Source organism: Phalacrocorax carbo, chromosome 1 (assembly GCF_963921805.1).
Source record: "Phalacrocorax carbo chromosome 1, bPhaCar2.1, whole genome shotgun sequence".
Classification (NCBI taxonomy): Eukaryota; Metazoa; Chordata; class Aves; order Suliformes; family Phalacrocoracidae; genus Phalacrocorax; species Phalacrocorax carbo.
Window position 1 is genome coordinate 153382067 of NC_087513.1, and position 17556 is coordinate 153399622.

Consider the following 17556-nt stretch of genomic DNA (forward strand, 5'->3'; position numbering starts at 1 on the left):
CTGCCATAGGAAGAAGGAGGTTAATAATTAACTTAAATACAGGAAAGTGTTTCAGGTCAAGAAAAAAAAAAAAAAAGATAACTTCTTGACAGAATCTTGCAAATGAATTTTAAAGTTCCCATTCAGCTATCCAACTTTCTGAGTATGAAACAGAAAAGGCACTTTAAAGGTTTCTTTTAAAGCAGTAACAGTGAAGAAAAAATACAACGTACTTAAGCATTCCATGAATTCCCCCTGTAAATTACCTGCTTTTGTAAATATTGTAGACATTCAATCACTCTCCTTATCTCTTCCAATTTTGCTGTAGAGATTTTAATCTACAGTGTGGTCTGTTCTGCATGCACATGTACTGTATATCTACCATTATAAATGAGCGTGGGCCAAAGGTTTTATCATCCTGTGATTGCATTGTGAACATTTTTTGAGGTAAGTTGTTTAGGTCATCCAAAGGAGTGCTTAGAACAGGCGGGGGATGTAGGGGTGTGGGGGGTTTGGTTTTTTGTTTTGGGGGCTTTGTTTTGGTTTTTGAGAATAAATACACAGCTGGTGTTCCACATTGTCTCATATGTGATAGCTACATCTTTACGGATGAGGGTTTTAAGAATGTTTATTGGCGGCTTTTCTTCAGTGTTTTCCAGAACAAGAAATGTAAATTACTTATTTGGGGACCCAAACAAAGATCATTTTCTTTGTAACAGAACATAGATTAATTTGTATGACAGATGAAGAGAGTTGAGGTTCAAAACATCTTTTAGATGGAGTCTCCTTTCTTTAATGAACCATTAATATTTGTTTAATAAAAGACAGCTATATGTTAAAAACAAATAAAGTAAAGATTTAGGAAAGGTTCAGAACTCTGAATTTATTCCTTGATACCTTGATGTTATTTTTCAGTAACAAGTACAAATGAATCATTGTTGAACGAGAGTGATATTAAATTATATCTCTTGTTGAAAGCCATTAGTTTTCAGTTCATACAGTATGCCAGTATCTTGTAACTAGATCATTTTTAAAAGTGATAGTTTGGGGAAATAAATTGTATTGAAGCTTATGCTGCATTTATTTCCAGCTGCAATTCTAACTCTCTTTCCTAGAGCTCTTGCTGGCATTTTTCATTTCAGTTGTCTAGTATCAAAAAGCTCTCTTTGAAAGAAATAGGTGCTTGTCTGATATGCTAGAAGCCAAAACTACCTCAAATTAATGCAGGCTATTTAAAAAAGTGGAATAGAGACAAAAACCCATCCATAGCAACAGAAGTCCTAGTAAATTCCAGATCTCATGCAAACTTGTCCAGCAAGTCAGCGTACTCTGCACTTTTCCTAATGGGTTCCATCACAAACTTCTCTGACTTTGAACATGTGTGTAGTGAAATATTTACATACTTTTGGACTGTGTAGGAAATTTAATTATTGACATTAGAGACATCTAGACAGTATTAAAGAAAGTTATTTGAAGGTATTTTGGAATGCATTTAGAAGTAACTTGATTCGGATCCATGTATATCGGTGCTTGCTCATTACATGAACACTCTGAGGCTTTCAAATGCGTACTTAGGATTTTGAAGAGAAAGCTGAGTTTTATTTATAAACATCTGCCCCCCACCCTTTTTTTAGCCCAGTATATCTTTCCATCCCAGTTCTGTGCACTTAATGCCTGTCTAAAATAAGGACAGCCTGCTACCCAGTCCCCGGCCTGAAGGCAGGAGTTGGTGAGGAAAAGCAAGGGAACCATCCTTCCTCCTTGCCTCTGTAACATTTCTAGAAATGGTCTTTCCAGCCAATGCATTGGGATTTGAAACGTCTCTGCTAAAAACAGTTCCCACTAATGCAGACATCCGAAGTGGTACCTGTTACACCAGAGACCTATGTGAATGTTGCTTGATCAGAGAAGGACTGATGAGAAAGACTGATCATAGCCAGCATCCAGGCCAGAAGAGGGCCACCTTGCCTAGCTCTTGTGGTACCCCGGGAGACCATGTTAGAGAACATCTGCTCTCCACTTCTCATGTAGCCACTTGTGTGGGAAGTACATCCATGCTGCCTTGCACCATCCACAGCCAATGTTGCCTACGCTGGAAACCCTTTTGATCTGGCTTCCATGTTGTGCAGAAGTGCACACGCTGAGGGCCTTTTCCAATCCACCCACACTCTTCAGCAATGTAACCACACCAGTTTAATGCTGTGGGAGCTTTGGCAGCTGCGGAAGTGGGTGCTGGGTTTACCCTTTAATGCCTTAATAATTGACATCTGGAGATATATTTCCTACTGTAGTGTGGGAAGAAGTTCCAGACCCTACAACTTGGGGGTGGGGTTTAATTAAAATACATTTGGCCAAATCATCATATTAATGACCTCACCAGAAAAAGTGCTGAAAATAGTATTTGACTTAAAAGCTGTGAAATGCCCAAGAAATATTACCCAACAGAAATTCAGACATGGAAGACTAAATTATATTGCCGTATTTTTCTCTCTCATTTGAGAATCTTTTCATCAATATGACCATTTGGATGGCCATATTTAGAATACATTCAATATGTTCTCTCATTAAGCTGTTTCCATGAAAATTGCATCTCTATGCCAAACTCCTTTAAGATGACTCATACTTTATCAAGGGCATATAATTGACAAAGTCTAAGGGTTTTCATCCCTTTCAGAAAATTTCAGAAAGTGAGTGTAATTGCAACAGATGGCTCTTATCCTATAAAGCCTTTATTATTACACTGAACACCAGGCTGTTATTTTAAGCTATTTAATGTCAAGTATCAAGTATTTGCCAAACAAAAGGTGCAGAAATCTTAGAAAAACATAATATTGCTAAAATAATACAATAATAGATAGTACCTTACTGTTTTCCATTAGCTATATTAGCCTAAAACATCTGCATTTGCTTCCTCTTACGGCTTTTATTTGTCTTTCTGCATAATAACTGACTGTTCTTTCTAACCTCGCTAAAGTGTGAGATCTGTTTAAACTGATGAAAGTTTTGAATGCTTGCCTACATTTTATTGGATTACTCAGAAGCAAAGAGAGGCTATGTTTTCTCTTTTATGCCTACCTAGATTTTGAGAACAATTTCAAGCAGCTGTGGAGATAAGAAGTTCTAGCCATTAATGTGTATAGAAAAAGCATGTTAAGCATTTAATTACCATTTAGAACAAAGGCTGTACAGAGCTGAGTAAATTTCTCCATGCACTGACTTTTTCCAAGAATGTTCATTCTCTCATTCATGACCATTTACACTCATTTTACTCCACATCAGAAACATGTATAAATGGATGTAACACTGGAACTTTTCTGTAACTAATACAGAATGATCAGTCTTCTAATACTTACTAGTTTGAATGAATAAGTATAAATTCTCATTCTTTAGTATAAAAACCGTATGATGGTTGCCCTGCTGCAGCATTACTCATTAAAAGTTAAAGTCACAAGAATATCAAATGGGATTTTGTCATTGCACCTGAAGTATTGCACTTTTTAAAAAAATTTCTGCTAGGAAATTCTGAAAGAAAATAGAAAATAAGAACAGAATTAACTCTTATGTAACTCCTGCTTTCGAGTTTTTTGGTTTTTTTTTTTGTTTGAGATGTAAGAAAACTTGAGCAAAACATTTTATATTGGCATATTTTTGTTTCCCTAATTCTGAGAGTGTATCTGTATTGTTATACCTACATAAAAATTAATTCTCCGTTTCCCTTAATGGGTGCATTCTCCCTGTGTGGATTGACCACGCTGCAGAAGTACACAAGCTGGCTTGAGCCATTTTGGGTCTGGAAGCCAGGTAGCTCTGTTACCGGCTTAGACTGAAAGTTCCTGGGACATCCCTGTGGTTTCCCATCAACGGTAGCTGTGACCAGTCTTTATCTCCTGTGCAGTCATACAGTCTTAAAAGTCACAGGTGGTTTTGCTGTCCGCAGGTGACTGTGCTTCTCCATTTTCTCTGGGAAATGTAGAGTTGACTGTTCCAGTAGGCTGTGTCCCTGTATATTTGTTTTGGTTTGGTTTTTTTAAGGTTTATGAGATTGGGAGTGCCTTCAAGGCTTTTCCTGTTATTTTAGGTATCAAAAGATAGAGGAAAAATATTTGTGATATTGATGAGTTAAAACAATATAAAACCCTTGTTGGAGAGAAGTTCCGTCAATCAGTGCCAAGATGACTATTAAGTACTTTGGAGTTTCCTTTACAATATAGCAGAGCGCAACAAATCAGTTCCTCTAGTGGAGCAAATGAGTAATCACTAGATCTATGCTTTTCATATTCAATCTATATTGGCAACACCAAGACTTTTTTGATCAAGAATGTTGATTTTTACACTTTCCATTGGCACTATTTCATGTCAATGTTTACTATTTGGTTTTAATCAGTTCTTCCATAGTTTTGCTCAGTGTTTCTATTCAAGTGGCTGCTGTAGGAACTTACCTTGTGCACAGCACCCGTTCATGCCTGAGTTGGAAAGACTATGAACTGAGGATGCCAACGAAAACACAGCTAAATTATATATCCCAGATAGGGATGTAAAGTGGACAAGAGGGGTGATGGGCAATGTGGGAGGCAGTGTCTGCAGTCTGGGAAAGGCCAACAGATAACGTGAAATGGTCCAATCATTCCTGAAAGGGGGAAATCAGAAGAGCGTAATAAAATAAGCAAAGATGCTGATCAGCTGCAGATCTGGTGTTCTTCAAGGAGACTTGTGGCTGATAAATAGTTTCAAAAGTCAGGCCATTGTCACAATGTTTGTGTCAATTTTACAGTGACAGTAGTGTATTTTTATTGATTTACCCAAATCAGGGAAAAAGAACATCTATGTCTCATGAAGAGAGCACACCAACAAAGCTTCTATTCTTGAAGAGATGTCCAGAGACTTTGAATAACATTGAATGGGATATGCTAAGTATTGGAAGTTTTCTACAGTTTCCCAGCTGGCAGGCTAAACTGCTAAGTGGCATCTGGTGCCATCAGATTTTCTTAATTTGGAATAGTCATTGGAACCATTTGTCCCATTTGCCAAAATGAAACCTAATGTCTCTGGCAACATTTTCTATACTGAGATGCACTTTTGTACTCGGTACAGTACGTATCTTTGATTAACGCAAACTAGTGGATTACAACAAAGAATTTATCTTTATGGAAATAGTGCTATAAAAGCAGATATCCCAGTAACACTATGCGATGGGGTAGGCTCATATTTCGTTTTCAGAGCTGACTTCTAAAGGTTTTCACACAGTAGTATTTGAGTTGGCATAATACGACCTTTTAAGCAGCTGTTGCCAGATGCTCATCTTTGCCTGTAAAGGTGTTGGTATAATAATCTCAGGCATTTCTTCATGCAAGAAAACATGCTCTCTAACCTCACAGAGTTTGATTTTGTATTTGTACAGCTGCCGCTAGTGTATGTCTTCATTATGGTTTCTCGAAGGATTACAGGCCTTATTTTGATCTGAAGCATGTAAGCCTCCAATGAAGTCACTGAAGTTTCCCAAATGTGAGATCAAAGTAAGAAAAGACCTCTAAGATCTCCAGTTCTCTGAAATCTGCATGCTTGGGAAGCGGAGCTGCCCGGTGCCTGTGCAATGTCCACACGTAGTTTGGGATCTTCTAAAATTCAAAATTTGGTCCATGCAAACAGAGTCACGCTTCCAGTATCTACTGACTACGTAGTGGTTATAAAACTTATGTCCCAGCATGCAGTGTTTTAGTATCTGGTCAAATGCATGACAGCACCTGCAGTATGCTTCTCCTTTCTGTATGTTCATCTTACTGCGCTAATACTCTGTGATGCAGACAGGGTTTTGTGGGTGTAGGTTATGGGTCTGGGACAGCATATGTCTGGGGAACAGCAGCAGCTTTGTAGTTTACCCCTCAGGCTCCTTTAAATCATTCTGCCATTCAATTTATATTGTGTTTGCTGGAGACCTCACACCAAGCCAGCCAGTGTAATTGACGGTTCTGTGATATGTCAGTTCCCACACAAGAATTTAATACTTGATGCACTTAATAATCAGTCTCTGCCTACATTTTCTCTCTAGCAATATTCACAAAAAGTAACAGGGGCATATATAATTATTACTAGGGAACCATAATAATATGGTAATCTCCTTAAGTCACTTTCTAGTCTTTCTAGCCAAGAGCAAAAAGTGGTTTGGGGGTTTTGGTTTGGTTTGGTTTGGGGTTTTTATATCTCATACTATTGTAGGTAGTTGTTTGGTTGCCTTTGCTCAGCTACCTCTTTTTTCAGATTTTAGACCTGTGTTTCCAGAGAGAGATCATAACTTACATTAGTCATTGAAAACATCCGGCCATATGATGATGGCTTTCAGAAAAGCAGATCAGAATTCTCTTAAAGTTTGGATTTCATTAAGAAAGGGTAAAAAGCTGTTTTCATACAAAATCCTCAAAAACACTTCCAGCAGAGGCAATAGCAAAACTTGTAACCATACATGCCTGGAAGGAGACAGAACAGGAAGAGCAGCATGAAAGCGGGATTTTTCAAAGAGGAAACCTGAAGCAGCTGCTAAAAAAGCGATAATGGAGCCCTTTATCACACTAGCAAGTTCCAGACCATCTCGAGAACCTCTTTAGTCTAGCCAAGAAAGAAGTTTAGGATCACAGAAGAAGCAAGAACAGCCGAGAAAGCATTTTTAAGAGACGTTAAAAAGGATTTACATTCCTTTTCAGGTAAGTATAATGCCTGAGAAGGTTTTACAGAACAATAAGTAAATTGAGTTGTAAACAACATAGCAAATAAAGTTAACCTAAAGGATGAAAATAATTATTAGCTTTCAGCAACAGGTAAAATCTTCTCCTGTATCATCTTTAACAACAGAAGAAAAGCAAAATTAAGGTAAAGCCCAGGGAAAAGCAACTTAGGCTCCCACCTGGAAAATCATGTTTCTAACCCTTAGAATATTTAAGAGTAACTAGAATGGCAAAACCTACCCATAAATTTTGTAGCTCTTAAAGAAAGCATGTGACAGCTTCCACTGAAGTTCAGCTGGAACATTTTTAAATGTTTTGATATGCCAACAAAAATAATTCTCACCAAGGCTTGTGTCAAAGATCAGTGTGCAGTTAAAGTAAATAACTGAGTTGAGTGAGTGAGTGAACACAGACACTGGCATCGTATCGGATGTCCTCTCAACTCTTTTCTCATTCAACACTTACTGACTGTAAACGGATGCAACAGAAGTATTTCATGGCTAGTTAGCAGAATACTAAAAGCTTGCAGGGGGGTGTGTGTGTGTGTGTGTGTGGTGTGTTTGGTGACCCTTGTTTTTTTTAGAACGTTTTGCTCAACTGCCAAGAAAGACGCTGCAGAATTGCAGAACGGATGGTTTAAATAGTAGTAATGGAGACAGGGACTCTAGCACAGAGGGGCAGTCTAAAGTGCCCTCTGACTCCAACGCCAGGGGTTAGATGAAGAAAAGGGAAGAACACCAGAGGCTGGTATAGTGGAGCAGTGAACAGAGAAGGTGCTGCTGGCTGTACCAACACCAGCCTGTAATGAGATTGCTGAGTTAAGGATGTGATTACAAATGTTCAACTCAAGCTTCATTTCTGTCTGAAAATGTGGAGATTGAAGCTGGAAATCCAGTACGGACACACGCAGCCTTGTAAAACTCCTCCAAAGAGATCTCTTTAGGAAGTTCTAGGTATTAAATGTACTTAATTTAATGGCATGGGAGCTAAGGGACAATGTTTACCTCAGAAAAAAAGGAAGAGGATAGCACTTGGGAAAGCAACACTCTCCAGCTGTAGGCAAAGTACAAGCTTCTGATAGCAAAACTGTCTTTGCACCCTACCTGTCACTGGGCACAGCCAGCTTCCAGGAAGGGCAGGGCAGGCGGTGTTGCCGGTGCGAGGGCGCCCAGGGGGAAGAGCTGTCCCCTGTGACTGTCACCATCCCACATCCCGTGGCTGTGTCGCTTCCCCGCCGGCTCCTCTGGGTGGCAGTCATACATCACGGATTTCATGTATTCTGACAGGCACCTTTACACATCCTTGCCGCCTTTTTTTTTTTTCTTTCTTCTTTTTTTCTTTTTTTTTGGTCAAAAAGAAAATCTTACAGACACCTACTAAGCTGTATAACACCTGCTGGTTGGCATTCACCGGCAAGTAATGATGCTGGTATTCTCCACAATGTCAAAATAAGGAAAATATTTGCTTTTAAGTATTATTAATGATTATGGCATCTTCGACAACTTAAGTGGTTTGGGCTGAACAGCCCTGAAGGTACTAGGAAAAAACTATATTGTAGTGTCTGTTCTCCAATGCTTCTGGTTGCGTCAAGAGCCTTGAAGAAACAGGGATTTATACTTTTGAGGCACAATGTTATCCGCCTTGTGGTACTTTCGTGACAAAAAGTCAGAAGCTAGAATATTTTCTCTCGCTTTTGTGGAAAGATATTTTGCTCTATGCAACTTTCAAAATGTTTAAAACTTTAGACGTGCCATTTCAAACCTAACCCCAAAAGCAGCTGGAATAGCACTGTCTAGAATAGTACTGTCTGACATATACTCCTTAAGATATGAGCTACTTCATTATGAGAACTTTATTGCAGTCTGTACTGTCTAGGACCAGCTGTCCATGCTTTTACTATTTATGGAAGAGATTATTTTCTGTAAATATGTCCATGACAAACCTTTGGCAACAGAATAAAACTTGCATGTAACGGCACATTTCATTCCAGGTCTAGGATCTGAACAAAAATAAATTGAAAAAACCTGAAAAGTTCAAGACCTTTTTCTTCTTCTGCTGTTTAATCTTTAAATGTGGGCCTTTAAACAATGCCAAATGCAAACAAATGCTAAATAATTTTCACAAATGAAGAAGGAAGGGCGTGGAGCATTTTTACCCCTTATATTCTTGGACCTTCAACACTGGAAGTGGTTTAACACAATGTGCAATAAAACAAAGGAAGAGTTACTCAGACCTAATGAGTTCAACAGATGATTAGAAGGGGTGGGAAATATAGTACCCTTTTGATTCAACCTGTCTCCAGGTGATAGAATTTCCTTCTTTTTACACTGCAAATGCATTTGTCCTTCAAGCATCCTCTTCCCTCGTGGTTCTTTGAGGTTCTTCTATTCCCAGTGGCTCTAACTGGTGGGAAGAGGCTCCTTGGCGATGTCAAAAAAGAAAAAAGAAAAGATTGGAAAAAGCCATGCGTACCTTTGGTAAAAGGTTTGTGTGACTTACTCCTGAAACATTGTGAGCTCTGTGGTTTGGTTTCGTAGGGGTTTTGTTTGTTTGTGGGGTTTTTTTGTGTGTTGTTTTTTTTCCCCAAAACCAAGAAAAGATTAAACATAAATACAACAAACCAAGTATCTTAGAGTTAAACTTCCAAGCTTTGTGCAGACTTCCACAGTTGCAAAATAAAGTTCACTTGCTGTCTTTTGGCTTGTGCTGTTAGTCTTGTCTTTGTATTCCTGTCCTTCATATACCGTGCCCTCAACCATGCTTTGAGGTGGACTACTGGCTTATAAAATGTTCAAATAGGGGTCATGCATGCTATCTTTTATGAATTAATGTGCATGTATCTCACTAAAATTCAGTGACTTTTTCTTCTTTTTTCTTTTTAATATTTTTTTAATGGAGGGAAGACAAGCAAAATAATATTTTGCTGTAAGTACAAATATGTTCCTCCTCAGCATCCTGGCTACTTCTGGATCTGTAACATTTATCTACGCTGGAGTCAGATATCATGCAAAAAGTGATCAGCCAAAGACACACAAATGTAAGGAAACACTGAGAGCTTAAGTTAAGAGTGTACATGGCTCAAGAAGTCCTAAAAAGTGAAATCTGGGCAACTCCGTTGATAAAACTGACTACTGCAGTTGGAAAATGAGGAATAACTGGGATGAGCAAGAAGAGGAATTACATAAAGAAAGCCTAGCAAATTACGTAGGGAGGGGCCGTTACTTAAAGTTGGTTTAACTGATATTGTACAAAGCTAACAGGCAACCAGTTGCTTGATACTAATTACATGGAGGCTGAGCCTGTAGCAATGACTGACTTTTGAATGTTAATTTTACTTTACTCAGCTTATTTTACTTCTTATTGAGCTTCTAAATCAAATTGAGACACACTGTATATCCCCCACTTACTTGCACACCAACTAAGTACATAGATACTGATATGTAGAGAAAAGGGTAATCAAAGATCATTATTTCTATTTTTATACTCCTGGGAAGCACTTAGCAGCTTCCTGAGGAATGCTCTGTGCAGCCATGAGGCGACACTGACATATGCTTTCAGTCTAAGCATTCTTTCATATTTAGGAGGCAGAGACACAGGCTCAGTCCCTGAACTATAAACCTGAACAGCTCACTAAATGTTTATACAGAGAGATTCACTATTGGAGGTTTGGGTTCATTTTGTACCAAGCTGCGCAGGTTCCCCAGTGTTGTAAATTCACAAGGCTCAGGAACGGATACTTTCACAGTAGGAAGAGTAATCCCTTCAGGGAGTGAAAAAATGGAGGTGAGTGAGATGCCATCATTTGGTGATCAGAGTGCAGCTTCTGCCTGTATGTATATGAACCTACATGGCACTGGCTTTTGCACCATAAGTAGGCACTTGTCAGTGTTCCCACCTCAAAGTGCTGCCTGAGAGCTGGTTTAACTGCAGGACTGAAGGAGTCCCACAGGTGAAAGACACTAGGGAGGGAGCAAAGGGAGAAGAAGATGGCAGAACTAGCACCGTGGCAGAGAGGCCATGACTAGAGAGTGCTATTCCTTAGCAGCTCTTGGGGTAGCTCTTTGTTGACATACATGTCTGCGCATAACGTAGAACGACCCTGGTAATGCTTGAAGTTGTGCACAGGGGACTCATCCAGCCCACAGCCAGCCATGCTGTGGAGCTGTGTAGGTCATGTAAAACTGTCATGCATGACTGCCTCTTCTTTTAGTCATGCAAAAAATACTGGACTCATGTTTTTGTGTGAGTGATCTTTCTCAGATGTTTCCTGGCAGTGCAAGAATCCAGGCTCTCCCCCCACCTGACTCCCCCCTGGTTCCCCTCTTCCATTCTGCATGCTGTCAGGGGCTCAGCCCCAAAACTTCTGGGTGAGCCAAGATCTCTACAAAGCTCCTACACAGATTCTTTGCATGTCTTCACAGTTATGTTTGTGTAATTAATTACTTGTTACTCATGTGGCTCCAGAATTGTATAGCTGTAGCAGAGATAGATTCTAGTGCTGAAGGATGTGCAGTGGGAATTTTATAATGTTAAGCATCCTTAGTGCATTTGAGGACACTTGCTCTGTGAGCATATAGCAATAATTCTGTTTGACTGATATCCACTTCACACTTTCAATAAAATACTGAAAATGGTAAGTGCAGCTGAGGACAAACAGATGATATTTATTGTACATGTTTATTTTAATCCTGAAAGATATTCAGAGCCGGTGCTCCCTCTGGTGGTTAAAAATACTCTTTTAATAAAGACTTGGATATTCCCCATGTCTCTGTTTTCACTAATGTAACACTAAGCCAATTACAATTCAGTAACTCATGTTTAAAAGAGTGCGGAGAGAAGCACAGTGACTTGAGAGTGCTACTCAGATCACCCAACGGTGTTTCCCACTGTGCAGGGTAATTGCTGGTCTGGCACCTCGAAGCCAGTTCACTTGATCGCTCACAGTTACATCAGCTGAAGGAACAACTGCAGAGCCTGCATTCACCTCTCATGTGGCTTGGGATAGTCTGGGTAGAAACCATGTAGCGCATTGCAAGGCTGTTGTGCTTTGATGTAGGTTTTACAAGGTCACACTGGAGGTGTGATGAATGTTTTGGAAGGTGGGTTTTCTTGTTAAGAGTTGCACCTAGGTCTCAAACTAATTTCTTTCAAAAGCCCTATTTGAGACTGTTTCTAAACTCAGACTGAATAGAAAAGAAAAATAGAAAAGAATGCTGAATTGTCAGGCCCTATTTCTCTCTTTTTGGAAACCGCATCCTCAGTTTTCATATTGAAGCAGTTGCATTTCTTTGCTACATGTACCCTTGGTGGCGTTTCAGTTCAATGAACATTAGCTTTTAGGGAGCATATGTGTTTGTGAGAGAGAAGGTCTAAGCTACGACAACGTTGGAGTCAGCAGCAGCACCGGTCTGAAGATGGCTTTCTGGCAAGGTCAAGTGTTTTTTGGCTCCCAGCTCAGCTCCTCTTGCAGTGAAGGCACAGCTGAGGAGCTCTGGTGGATGAACTCCAGCAAACCCCACCGCGCTGGTGTGAGAAGCTGCTCTCTCTGCCTTTCCACCCTGTGTCCTGCATTGCTATGTCCTCCTTGCGTTGGTTTTGGCAGCCGCCTGGCCACCTGACGAGCTCCTCCGCTCACTGAGGCTCACTTGCTAAAGAAAAGTGAGTAAATTTAGTGAGCTGAAAGGTGCAGTGGGGGCTGAGGCAATCATACCAGCTGGTGTAAAGAAGGGTGAGGTGGCACCATCCCTTTAAAAGGAGGAGGAGAGCCACCTTTGCTGGGTAGATCTGTTCAGCTGCCTTTTGACATCTCTCCCTAAGACTGAGTTTTATGTCTTTTGGGCTGAAGGCAGGCATGTGTCTGCCCTGCCATCTCAGCTGCAGGGCAGTTGCTGGCAGAGGCAAACGAAGCGCCTTTCAAATGGCTTCGGGAGGATCTGCACATCATTATTCACCACGTGCCTGAGTATCTGGAGAGTCTGAGAACATTATATTCATATGGGCCCAGGCACCCTGTGAGCCCACACTCCTGGAAACAGTTGATATATATCCATGTTACCAGTCTCTCAAGTCTAAAATCTCCCAGTCCAGCAGTCCCTAAACAAAATAATTGGGGAAATAATTTTTAATGGGGTAGTGATTATTTCTTCCCCTTCAGCACTTAATTTATTACAGCTGAATTTTCTAAAACTATTTACTTCATATGACTCTCTTGCATAGCAATCTGCAGTTGTTCCATGTGTCAAACAGCATTTCATGGCTAATTTGGAAGGGTAGGTGCCAGCAAAAATATCAGCCATGTAGTTACGCTTAACAGATTCACCTCTGTTTAGAAGTCCAGTCAATTGCTTTTAATTTGAACTATCTTATGCAAAGGCATTTGGACGCATATCACAAAAGCTGGACTAAAGCAGGCATCTTGCTTATTAAATGAGTGCAACTGCAACTGAGCACTTACTGTCTTTTCACATAGCACCTCCGCATTTTCAGCAGCTGAGTGGCAGAATATTCTTTTTTGTGAGCTGAAAAATGAATTCTCCTTTGTGCTTTCTGACAGTTTGCATTGAATCAGCAGAGGTACACATGACTTGGTTACATCTGTTTTAATTTTTGAGTCTCATGAATTGATTTGTAAGAAGCAGAAGCTCTTTCAATATTACTTGCCAAGATTTGGCAGCTGTGAATATTGGAACTTGAACAATACATAGCCCTTGCAGTCACAGTCTCATGCTCTTCATGCACTGCAGCTAGAAATTTCAGTGCCGAGCAAAAAATAAGTGGGGTAGCAGCGGTGATCTGGTGCTTGCCAATTTATGTAGTGTGGATGCTTAATGAGTTGCAGCATAAATGTAGTACAAACACTAGCTGTTGGGCTGTTTGGCTGGAACACTGAGTGAAGAAAGGAACTGGGCAGGCAAGCAGGGAAAGGATGCTGCTCAAAATATTTCCTTGCAATGCAAGGCATCTTCAGGACATGCTTATGTCTGTAGTGCGCAATGTAATAAGCGATAGCTTCCTCTGAGCTTGAAGTTCCAAATAAGCCACTTTGGGTAGGAAAGCAGCAGTGCAAGTGTTGCTACCCCAGTGATCTCCATGGGCTAATCTACCCAGTGACATTCGGACACATGGAGCTCTGCATTCACATGACTGTACAGCTTCTAGATGGTAAAGTTTCTGTCCTCTCTTGTTCAGTGTAGGTACTTTGAGACTGATAGAATTTTACTGTAATTTAGTATAGTTTCACTGATGCCAAAAGAACACCTCGTGGTGGAAGTTGGTACTAAATGGAGCAGGAGTATTGAAGTTAGACCTTTGTTCATTAGCACTTCTTCTTTCCTTACGAGTTTTGGCACACTAGTTTTCTAAGACTGTTATACAAAGAGGCAGTCTCATATCTGGACTAAAGAAAGGGACTGGAACCCAGGAGACATCCCTAGGTCTGTTACTGGGTCTTGGTGGAGTAGGTTGTCCTAACTTCTCTGAGTTTTTATGAACGGCATGGAGGAGTAAGGTCCCATTAACTGTGTAGCCTGAGACCGCACAAGTTTGGGCTACTTACACAGTACTTACTTTGGACTACTTACCCCAAACTTCCTTTGCAGCAAAATCAAATGGGAAAGCAGAGTAGAGGGAGAGGTATGAGAGTGTAAGTCCACGCTCCCCTGTTAGAATCAGTGGCCAGGGTGGCAGGTTTCCTGCGGAGAGGGATCTGGCAACTCTCACACCCTCAGTCAACTTCATGTTTCCTTACTTCCCTCTGGCAAATCACAGCCAAGAAGATGAGCTTAGTTCCAGTATGAGAAACCATTAGTCTGCGGTATTTGGGATGGTACAGCCATCCATGTGCTCAGGAGTTATGCTTTCTAGGCCTTGGGACATCCAATAGCTTGACTGGATGTCCAGAAGTCCTGAACAAATAGCCAGTTATTTTCCTTGTTGGTCTAACAGTTCAAGTCAGTAAAATAAAATGTTTCTACAGAAACGTGGATATATCTTAGCTCAAAGTGACTCGGTATGGTCTCCAATCTGCTCCTGCAGCTGTTTTACCCCTCAGACAGGGCAGCATGGGAGGTTGAAGACAGCCTTGAGAGAATGGACTATAGTTGCCTTGGAAGCCCAAGTTTTTGTTTTTTCAAGCCTTGAGTTTACCTCCTTGGCAAACTGAAGTGCTTGTTACCTTAGTGAGTGATTTACAGGCATATTAAGGGCCTTTTACAGTGCCAGAACTGTCTTAAGGGATCCTTAGAGTAAGTGAAAATCTGATCTGTAAACCTCAGTTTTATCTTACCCTAACAATGGAGGAAAGACTACTTCCCTGCATTGCAGAGTGCAGTGGTTCAAAATATGTTGAAATCCTCAGATGAACAGTGCATAAAGTATTAGTCGCATTGCATATGACTCATATTTCTCTGTAGGTGTCAAAATGATCTTGTTTTCTTCTTATTTGCACATGTTGTACTTTTCTTCAGCAATGGAAAGTGCTGTTTTATGTCCTTGAGTGTCTTCTGCCTCCTTAGTCCATCTCCCAGCAGGTCATAAGAGCAAGTGCCCAGGGTTCAGTGTAAAATCCCGGTCTGAAGTGACACAACATCTGGTTTTGTAGAGATACACTTGTCAGTGCAGTGCCAATTACAAAGCCAAAGTATGGGTTTAAGAACCTCGTAATCTGTTCAACATTTTAGATAGCCTTTGGATTCTAGGATAATTGCTTCAACATTTATTCAGGGGCCTGGATCCTGATACATGCTTCCTTAACATATTTTTCAAAACAATTTTAATTACTTTAAAATTTGGACTTTGTACCTCTTACAGCTGACCTGAAGAAATATATTTCTTCAGCTGTTCTGCTGTTTGTTTTGTTTTGCTGTGTTTTGTGGTCTAACACACTGCCTGGGATGTGGGTTACTAGCAAACTTTATTTTCAAACTGTGGCAAAGAATACTGGGGAGTAAATAGAGGAGATTATGCCATTTCAGCACTTCAAGGAAAAACTGATTGTTTGCCTCAGAAAGAACCGTTTTATTGAAAAAAATATTTTTGTGGGAGCAAGGAGAGGAGAGGCAGCAGGAGAATTTTTCCTGGCAGGAAATTTTAATAAATGAGTGTTATTTTTATTTCACTGTCTCATGCTCTTATCATCTCAGTTATAGTTTTCTCCTCTCCTTCCTGCTTGGCCCTGCTCTTCTTACCCGTCAGCCACCTCTCTTCTCCTTTGTCTCTTCATCCTAACAAAATCCTGACCAAGGAGCTAAAAACCGACATCAAGACAGTAACTCCACAAATCTTCCAATTCTTCTCATCTTCCAAAACTGTAACTAGCACCGTGTCCATGGGTCATCCGTGGTTTCCTCTGCCTGCGTATCATAACCTTTTCTTTGCAAGATGCCGTTATACCTACTTGAAGAGTAAGCTCTCCAAGACTCAGATGTTCTTCTCCTGTGTGCTCAGTCCTCAGCTGACCCCTGAAAGTTACCAGCTTATTGCTGGGAATCTTTGTCATAAGCAAATGGGAGAAAAATTTCTTGCTATTCACCATCCTAAAATCCAAATAGTAAATCATTTGTTAATTACAACTAGCAATTTCATCTCTCACTGTTTTGCTGAAAATACTTAAAATACTTTGTGTAGCTTCCTTTTGTGTGTTTTGAACCTTGTTGATTTTATTTCCTTGTCGGTGTCCTTTGAAAATTGGTCTGTTTTGAGTTTCTAAAACAGGTGTCATGTTTTTTAGCTGTTGTCCAAACTTGTGTACCTTTTCCTTTTTGCAGTTGCTCATTAATGTTTTGTTCATCCAATATTTCCACATTTTTTGGACAATATGAAGTGTTTCTCCCTGTTTCACACCACACCTTGAGAGGACAACTCTACTTACCTCCTATACGGAATATTTGGCTTTTGATTTGCTTGATTTGGTGTTTTCAGACTTTGACATGCATAATTTTTTTCCCTCTCCCCTATGTGTAGATTTTGCAGCCTTTATTCAGACAGCGTTCCTCTTGGTTTCAGTGGGAATCCAAGTATAGTGAACATGTAAGAGCTGCAATATTGATCTAGACTGTGGATGGATTTTCCGCCTCTAGATTTATCTGATTTAAATACATTTGGGGTTGTAGGGAGAGGGACAGCAAAGAAAATACAGATGCCCCATACAACACTGAACAAGAACCTAGAGGTTGACACATACAATCTGTATGTTCAGCTTCTTGGGAAGATCCTGTATCTCCAAGCACTCAGGCTCTGAACCACCCTGAAACTCAAGACTAAGTGACAAGTCTGGTCTCCGAAATCTGCTGTTGTGAATGATATACAAGAAGAGGAGTGCTATTGGGTATTCATACAGTAGTGACTGAACAGTGATATTTGCAGTTTTCAGGAATTTAATTGCTGATTTAGGGTGTCAGATTTTCTACCAGGGTTTAGTGGTATCTCAGTAGGAATGCAGGTAAGTCTTGTTAGAGGGAAAGTGGCTTTCCTGATCCCAGGGGTATAAACATGTTATGAACAGTGCTATTTAGGGAGACAATAAAAAAGTTTCACTGACATTCAAAGAGTGCTTTTCTATTATGCCACATTCAGACTCTGCCAACCTATTATTGAAGCAGAAATATTTATTTGTCTACAATAATCCTTCTTTCAAATACCAACATGAAATGTTTGCTGTCACATGTAGCTTCTTGCCACCTACAGGTTTCTTGAGCACAGAAACGGGATAGGTGGGTTGCTTGAAGAAGCAGCTTCAGCCATTTAGTTGCTAATGAGTTTTCTTCTTCCACAGGGAGAAAGAGGCTTGCCTGGACTACAGGGTGTGATTGGGTTTCCTGGAATGCAAGGACCTGAAGGTCCTCCTGGGCCACCAGGGCTTAAG

The 17556-nt window shown here is 40.3% G+C and overlaps 1 protein-coding gene across 1 annotated transcript in view; it reads left to right on the plus strand.

Moving 5' to 3' along the window:
- COL4A1 (collagen type IV alpha 1 chain) overlaps positions 1-17556 on the plus strand; it is a 131116-nt gene that overhangs the window by 58654 nt on the left and 54906 nt on the right. The window contains exon 3 of the mRNA XM_064440396.1: positions 17467-17556. Within this exon, the coding sequence (XP_064296466.1) occupies positions 17467-17556 (90 nt within the window). The remainder of the gene's footprint in view (positions 1-17466) is intronic.